Here is a 9365-nt window from a genome sequence, read left to right on the forward strand (position 1 = left end):
AATATCTGCGACCTTAGAAAATGAAGGCACCTTCAATTATCAACAACTGGTGCCCGGTTGTCTTCTTGCATGCACTATGTCCGTCGTTTTTCCCCATTTCTCTCAGCCTCCAGCTACAATTTTCACTCCAGCGTTTGGTTTTATCGGTGGAATCTATTTGCGATACAGTCAGATTTGCACCCACCTTTTGAAAGATATACTGATCAAGTTAAAACTGCGTTAAGCGAGATTGTAGGTTTATCTCGCTGGAGGGATGACGTCATGTCATGTTAGATACTCTTAAGTGCGTGGTTTTCATTTGCCTCAAGAGGGGGTCAAGATTAGGGGCGTCAACATTAAACACGTAGAGATATTCATGACGTCAAACGCCCATGTAGTCCTCTCCTGTTGTGCATTAATCGAGCAGGATTCGGGAGCTCTTGCAGAATCATCAAAATGGACGGCAGACGTCTAGGCTGCTTTGGGGGCAGAAGGTAGATCGTTACGAAAGAATGCCCTTCTATATATGGATTTACCAGGGATGGGATGGGATTCGTGGGAATATAAAAAGCCGTAAAGGGGTTAGCGACTGGACGTTTACGACTGTAACTGAATTCTGCAAGGAAATGGAATGGATGCCATCTGTGCATAGCCAACATCAAATGTAGATCTTAAAAGTCCTTTCACGAGCGATGATCCCTGACTCTTCTTTACATGTGTTGTCAAAGTACTGTATTGAGCCATAGATTTCAGGTTTGTTAGGGTGACCCGGTGGAAAAGTACATGTATGAATGCATGTATCAGGCACAAAAAGATATTTAATAAAGGCCAAAAGATACCGCTTCTGTTGGTAATGTTTTTTTCGGACAAGACCGATGAATCAGTGCGTAGCTTTATGATAAGCAACAACTATCGTCTTCTAAGCTACGTACCCTAGGATACACTAGCTCTTAAAAGCAGGATCAGCCCTCTTCATGAATATTTGAAAAGATGTAGACATTTATTCCTTTCGGATCATCCGCCGAACTCATCCCGGCCATAATGTAGACTAGCGGGAGGAGAAATAAAGGGTAGAAAATACGTACAAAAAGAGGTATTATATTTATATATTACAACGGCGTGTAATCAAATTTAAAGAAACCTTAAAAGAACTGATCCTGTTAAAAGGAATCTACTGACGCTGTGGGCATCGCTATCACAGATCTGTTTGTGTGTTAAACATATCAACCGGAGAATTCCTTTTTTCGTTGATTGCTAATTGGTAAAAAGACCTCGGATTGCATTCAATACTCGTACTTTATCACCAAAGAAAAATTAAAAATGAATCTACTTTGTGGCGCTGAATATTGATTTCAAAGATTTCAATGTGTATGTAGATGAATTTACATGTGCGAATAAATTGTCTTCATCTGAAAAGATTGACAGATATTCTGTATGCAAGGCGATGTCCATTTCAACGTTTTAGTAAGCCGTAAACTTGCAGCCATACACGATGAATATGAACATTGAACGGTCCAATCGTATTCTCACATTCGTAACTTCGTCAAATTCCCTGGGGCAGGTCAAAGACGGATTGCTTGTCAGGATTAACACTTTGCTTATCAAACCTCGTTTAGTTGGAACGGAAAAAGGTCAGGTTGGTACCAAGAGAACAATAAAGATGAAGATATGATAGAGGATTGATTCTTTGCGATTAAACAGAACTATATGATTTCCCATGGTGTGGACGAAAATCCCAATAACCGCTGCTTCCCGCCGATGAGGCATGTGCGAGTACGGCGGGTTAATCCTGTATTTATAACTTCACGGTACTCCGCTTTATCGGGACCATCTCTTCATCATGTCTTTCCCCGAAAACCCGTCCTATCTGGGTTATGGCTAAATTGCAAAACTATAGATATGGGCGGACAACAGGCTGTCTGAGTTATGGTCCACCCACTCCTCAAGGATCCCTTGCAAACTTTCTATTAACGAAAAGGCAGCCAAGATCATTACAAATCACATGCTCCACACCAACCTTTGCACATTAGTTTGGAGGAAATAACACAGTCCCTGAAAGGTGCACGCCTGGACTGTCACTGTGTTCCTGATAAATGCCATGCATGCAAACTCTTCCGGAAGTTTCCAAACTGCTGATGGCGACTCATTCCGTGCAAACAACACGAGACGACGGCAGGTGATAAACAAAGCGGGTTGATACTCATTTGACTAATTGCATTAGAGCTTAAAAGCAGTATTAAAGGGGTATATGTAACAGTAATAAATTAATCATACACCGTAATCCAACATATTCAACAGTTATGTAACTATTCATTGTCTATTACTTTGCCTAATGTCTATGTTTTAATTTTAGTTGACGTAGTTTTATTCGCTGCCTAATGCTTTTAAGAAGCAGATAATTCCTCTATTTTATTATTACTTCTACAAAGTTGATCAATCTCTCATACCTGAATTGTATAATTTTAGAATAAGAATGTACGAGTATTACGTGGAACCTTGTTACAGTTTTGTTATGTGGAACATCAATGCAAAACAACTTTCGACGTCTTACTGCAATAGACACAAAGCATTCTTGAGATAAGCAGTTCGGACACGTTCATAATGATTGTAGAAGCATTCCGGATATGTCTGTGCGTGACAGCGTATTATGGCAAGGGATTTGGCGTGCGGCAGCTGAAGGGCATTACTGTGAAACACTCTCCAGTATGTTGTGCGAGACAAAATGATGTATCACGCCTCTCATCTGCTTTTACACCATAGTGCAGAATCAATCAACGTTCGGATCACGAAGGCGTGCACTTTCAGGGTCTGGGGGATCACCCGTGAGTAAAATGTAATGACTTCTCCCCGACATTTAATTTCAGGCAGAGAAACTTTAAAGTCCAAGACAAATGAAAACCTTCTGACATCAGATTGAATTGTCTCTGCGGTTTAGGTGGGAATAAGTGTTTGAAAGGAAGGTATCGATTATCACACCCAGCACCTGCTCTCTCCTGGTCTGATACGTGGCAGTACAAAGTTGTTTATGTTTATGAACATGTTCCTATGGTATCTAGCTTACATACCACACAAAAAATGCCCGAAATTTAATTCCGACAACTGCTTCACTTTTTACATAATTTGTCCTTTAAAAGACAAGTGTTTCTTTCAGTTTAGGCATGTTACAGTAATTATCCCTAACACGTTAGATAGAACCTTCTAACTTAAAGAAAGGTTAAGTGTTGGACTTGTTGCGATAGCTCTTGCTACAGTATGCTAAGGGTGAACGTTACTACTATTAAGACTTTAGACTGGAGCTTGTGATCATGACGCCTTTAGCATACATCAGCGTCTGCCAAACAGGAGCTTACACTTGGCTGGAATGTCTAATCTACGTTACTTTGTGAACAAGCTGCTTTGGCCTGAAGCATAGCCAATGATGACGTTTTAGTCATACTTTCTTGCAAGTCCTAACTTTGTGACATTTCAAATGTGTTGTAGTATAATCACCGTGTCTGCTGATGAAAGAGATGTAGTTTATCAAACCAGTAAACCTCAATGACCTGCTTCAATGATACAATTACTTGTTACATAACATGACAGAGTGCATCTTGAAGAAAAGTCAAGGCAATGTCAACGATTGTATACTTCAATGTAGGCGCAATGGCTTCAACAAGTGGTAGAAACGTGGCAGTCGAAAGCAGTGATTTGCTGCAAGGTCAATATACACATTCTAATAATCTTGGCAGCAGAATTGCGGTGTGATTATATGACCAAACTGTGAGAGATCATTGGACGAGAGATAATTGGGGTCTGAATGAGAGGAAACATCGCCTGCGGTATGATCCAGGGTAATGAACAGATTGATTTCACGACCAACATGTGAAATTACGTGCATGACCGCTGGCCGTTATGGGTGGCCTGTGGACATCCAATTTGAAACCTCTACTACAATGAGCAGGCAGTAAATGGTCATCATCATCGGCAGGCTGTAATGAAGAAATCTAGTCATATGATGCACATCAACAATAAATAAGCTGAAATGCAATCAAAATGAGCCGGTTAGACCTTACCTTTCACAGGCTGTCGTTGTCCAGGCCGCTATTATCCAGAGTGTGACAGTGAATACCAGTAAGACGGTCCCTGGACATATTGTCATCAGCGTTTTTAGAACAAAGCGCGTATTGAAGTTTATTCTATTCAGGGCTCCGATACTTCTGGAAGAAGCATCTGTGAAGAGTTTACTGTGCAACAGCATGACTCTGGCGATTAGGTAGAGTCTCAAGAACATGGGTATAGAGAGGAGGATGTCGACGTCGGCTTCTTTCGTTGATACGGCGCCTGAGAAGGCCAAGCGAGCTGTCCATGTGAACATCCAGACACCAGGAATAGGATGTATTGCACAGACTAGAAGTTCCAGCGCAATGAAGAACACTCTCTCAAACGTCATGGCTATCCTCCAGTCATCTGCGCCGTTGTCTACCATGAAAAGCTGCAATACAGACAACGACAAAAAAAGTCAGATAAATATGTGGAACTTACGTACTCGGATACCTTCTTTGGTCAAAGAAATTGGCTATCTGGTCTTTGATTTTGAACCACCTTGAAACTGGAATATAGTGCATCTGTACACTTCTTGTTGCATCATAACACATTATCATCATAGTTCTCTTGTTACATGATGTTCATTGCTATATAACGATTAAAACATAGCAGACACAGTATCAACAATGCATGCGATATTCATGAAGCCATGGGAGGTGATGGAATGGGCATTTTTAGATGACAAGTACTTTTGGGCTTGTGTGGATTTCTGCAGCAGGTACCATGAGCCCCTGCACCGCCAAAGTCCGGTATGACATTGAGCATAGGGCAGATTCTGGCAATGAACACAGGTAGTACATGTACGTGCCAGTGGGGACAGAAGTACCCATCCATGGCCTCTCAGCATCTACAAGTCAGATCAATGGGTCAATCTCACGGCGAGCTAGTATTTCACCAAGTTTTCTATGACCTTCCATGACCTGCGCAGGGAGTTACCAACTCGAATCAACCGTTGAAGGTACCTCTGTAGTAACAATGATTCCCCTATTGTCCAGAGAGGTGCTGTTTACGACCTGACGCAGACTAGCTGGACTGTTCCCCGTGTACCTTTAGGTGTATGATCTATGCTTAATCATGGTTACCGGGGTTTTATTACGGTACATTTGTTCCCTGCAAAAAGCAATCTCACAGTTTGGCTGGTTTCGTAGTGTGATTGGTCAGTTGGGAGGACTCTAAGACAGAGCAACTTCAACTTCATATAATGTCATTTCAGTGGTGCATTCATTCTGTATTTTTCAACCATGGATAAACTGAAATGACTCCGTACGATGAAAAGTTGGCGCCAACGCAATGCCTCCGGTTGTACATTAATGGTTTAAGTAAGCACTATCCTGCGACAACATCAATGCCATCAGGCCTGAAATTTAAATGGATTCAAATGCTCAACAGTTTGTTGACTAGACAAGTGGACGGCGTGGTTCGGTCCGATGTCTGACAGTTGTCAAGGGTTCTTCATGGAGCTATTTTCGCTAAGTACGAAAGGCTGTGATTCAAAGATAAACTCTGACTCATTTCCGCAAAATATGAGTATCGTAATATAAGCGAGTATATATTGACGCAAACAATCTTTATGTGCATTTTACACAAGATGTATACCGTCGATCCCTAGTACAGCTAGCTGTGCAGTGACAGCATCGCTCGTTCTAATCTAATTCGACCACGTGGATTATCCAGGGTCAAGTTTTTGCGCGATATTACCCCTAGAAAGCACATTCAGGGCTACTCTCCAGTGAAACTTGGCTGATCCTGTTACTAAACCAATGTTCGCTTTCATGGAATGACAATTTACGTTACATTTACTTAGAGGCTACAACCTAGTCTTTAAATTCAAAAGGAAAGACTTGATTGTTCCAAATGTTTGAGTTGACGTACGTTGTTGCTTAATCTGTCAGTCTGAGCCCTCCCCTACGAATGCAGTGGTAGGTTCTGACATGTGTGTCGCCATGTGATGGCGTAAAGATTCCTCCAAGGGACGTCCTTGGCGCCGTAAATGACGTAATCTGTCAGAAGGACCCATTAGGCAGAGTTATCCGTGTTGGGTATCTGAGGCTTGACTTGCTTGGCAGTTTGTAGAGACTTGCCAATTTGAACGCTGTGGGTTTAAATATAACACAAGACTCATATACGATTACATCCTGTGTTTTGTTCACGGGGAAATCAACATCGTTAGCAATGTGCAGTTTGTTTACAGCCGGAAAACTGAGTTTCGACAATTTCAAATGGAGATCGATTCTTCGTACCAACGGCCCAAGGGCTCTCCGGTCTCTCATCCCAGGAGTTTCCACCAGCTGCGTACCTTTCTCCCTCTATCAATATATTTTCTCTTGTGCACAATATCCCGTGGATCTACAAAATGGCTACTGTATGTGTGACCTAAAATGTCCTTGGGGAAATAAGCTAATTCTGGCTGGATTTCCAGTCATCCGGAGGCAATGCAAGCGAGGGGCTGCTGCAAGGGGTCACGTTTTGGAGCGTATGACTGATGTAGCAACGCACCCTCCAGCGGGCAGAAATACAGTGGATGATCATCAGCATTAGTTAAACAGTAACACCTCACAATATGGTAGTCATCAAAACGTTTAGGCGACATTACTATACCTCTCGTCTCATACGTTCTGGGCTAAAGAAAATTGGGGCAAAAGGTCAGAAGAGCAGAAATTGATATAGATTGCATTGGTTTTCTTTTCAATAATACTTAAGTGGATTTTCTCCCAAAGCCGGATAATCATTTTTGGCAACAAATCATGAAACCTTACTGATGAATTTGCGTTACGGAGTTACGGGAGAGACAACAGTTTTGTCCACATCTGGAAGGAAGAAGAGGCGGAGCGAAACGATGTGGAAAACTGCCCTGAGGGTGACGTTTAATGGGGTTTTCTTCATTCGAGTGTTCTTTGGAGTATATACGTCATCTGCTACATAGATTAACCCTTTCGTTGACCTAGTTTCGTGTCATCAACTAGACCAACAGTGATGACATGAGCCATTAGATTTCGCCAAAGCGTGCAAGCAGGAAGGTTTTTCAAATTATGAGAGTAATAGATGACGCACTTTCAATACAAGATGACGAACTTTCAGTTCTTGTGATGACGTTGCACTCAGCAGGTAGACAGTCGGGGAGAGAGCGGCCGCGGTCAAACATGAATCATGAGGCAGACTGTTCAGTGCTAGGGACGGCTTTTCAATGATAGGATCTAAGTCTAGTTGATGAAAAAATCTAAGTCACTAGGCTAGTGAATGTGAAATCGAGAAAATTCATTATTTCGGAACATGTGCCATTATTTAGGAAACAAATGAAGTGTTGATCGTAATGATTCGTCCTACATATTTTGATCGTATTAAATTTCTGAACCATTCTGTGTGTCTTTTGGTCCTCCTCATCTAACATAGACTGCCGTATTGTTGGAATACAGCTGGGTAGCTCCGGATCTTCGTTACTGTGGCTACTGGTAAAGAAACGTTACTGAGAACTGCCCAAACCAGTCTGCCTAGCATATATACCCGAAGAGATAGGGTTTTCAGAACGATAGTTCGCTTAGAGTACAAAGCGGACCAGCCGTACCTGTCAATATGGAGAAAGATAAACTAATTTGCCGTGGATTTCTGAACGCCATGACTGGAACATGACAAAGGAAGATGCTGCGTCAGGCAAATGCGTTATGCGAGAGCACAAGCAACATGACAATACCACATGCAAAACTGCTGCAAGGTGATTCAATGGAAATTGTTCAGCTGAATAAACGTTGCACCATATAGATAGAATCGTAAAAATGTATATACATTTTCCACGGGTAGTTTGACGTGAACCTTCGCTATCCTGAGCTGCTGGATTGTATTTGATGGATGATAGTGTACACAGACAAGCATCCTTGCAAATTTGCTTTTAAAACGTTTCCATAGTCCACTCAACAAGTGAGTCGCCCCTGGCCAGACCTCTGTAGAGATAACAGCGCCTGGCCCCATTTCTAATGCGGACGGATACAGGGAAATTACAGGCGGTATATGCAGACAGCCGCCCGGCTCCCGGGACCGGGCCCCGCCCACGCGCGGCGGGAACAGTCTTCCCTGGACACTGCCTGACGTGCTACAGTAGGTATGGAAGCTGACCGGCTTTTGACTCTTAATACGTCAGAAAAACGCAATGGAAAATCACAATTCTTTAAAACAAAACTGGATTATCATTCTAATTTAAACTCCCCTCCACTTGCCGGGGGACCGTTGAGTGACAAAATTGGATTTGTGTGACCCTTGATTGTTTAATTGGAATATGATGCCCGATACAAAAGTAAGGTTTAAAAGACACCAAGATACAAAATGTTTTGAAAATCCTTTGTGTGTACGTATACGTACTACTGATAAATTCAGTGACCTGTCAAATGTTTGGTCCCTGGACGTTCGCTCAGAGATCGCAGCGTCCAGTGGAAAGAGGATGTTAAAATGGATGATAAATACTAATTAAGCGCTGAAAATAATCGCATTTACCAGAATAGTCGAAGAGAGTGTCAGTGTGATAGTGAGGCACCATACAGGCGTAGTCAGACGCCAACAAAATCCACTAAACACTGATTGTCTCTAGAAGCACTCTCTTCGATTTCTCCTCCACACACGTCAATTGTTAATTGAACATATTTGTTTTTATCCTTCTGCTATGACGCATCAACTTAATGCTGAATGCACTGACATACGACAGCGAAGCTAGATTATCCCAAACTTGTGTCCGGATGTCAGTTTACGACAAGAGCTAGATTTGAGGCCTAGAGTGTTATATGGGCGTCGTATCCGCGTCGTTCAACCAGCCCATGTCAGTTGTATGGCCTTAAATGGACGAGAAATGTGTTATGTGCGCGACCTCCTTTCCATCAGTCGGCCTCAATTAGTTCTACAAGCCATCTCGGATGAGTTGTGTACATTCGGGTCAAGATGTTATCCACTTAGAGCTGCGCGGAGCCAGAGCACGGAATGGGTTCGGGAGAAAGATGACACGAGATCACGCAGGACTTCCTGTGCAGACCAATACATGGCTGCCCTCGACAGGGAGCAGCTGCTGCAACTATCTCAACTCTTTTGCACAAATTTTTACAAACGGAATTCGGAGTCTGTCAGTTCCTTGTGCAGAGAACGGCGAATGTAAGAAGAAGTGCGATGTGTTAAATGTTGTCTTTTTCTCGAATCATGAATATACGCTAGAAGACAAAAGAAACTAATATAATATTGATACATTTTTTTCACAATGAGTTTTCAATAAGGATCCCAAGACATTGATCCTTCGAAGTTATTTCAGATGTCTTTCAATGTCTTTGAAA

General features: G+C 42.3%; 1 protein-coding gene across 3 annotated transcripts in view; it reads right to left on the minus strand.

Annotated features, from left to right (window-relative positions):
• The window catches only part of LOC109471882 (small conductance calcium-activated potassium channel protein 2-like), a 65323-nt gene that overhangs the window by 16871 nt on the left and 39087 nt on the right, over positions 1 to 9365 (minus strand). For all 3 annotated transcript variants that reach the window (XM_019771310.1, XM_019771309.1, XM_019771311.1), the window contains exon 4: positions 4032 to 4450. In XM_019771310.1, coding sequence (XP_019626869.1) covers positions 4032 to 4450 — 419 coding nt within the window. The remainder of the gene's footprint in view (positions 1 to 4031; positions 4451 to 9365) is intronic.

This window comes from Branchiostoma belcheri, unplaced genomic scaffold, assembly GCF_001625305.1.
Source record: "Branchiostoma belcheri isolate BF01 breed outbred unplaced genomic scaffold, Haploidv18h27 scaffold26, whole genome shotgun sequence".
Lineage (NCBI taxonomy): Eukaryota > Metazoa > Chordata > Leptocardii > Amphioxiformes > Branchiostomatidae > Branchiostoma > Branchiostoma belcheri.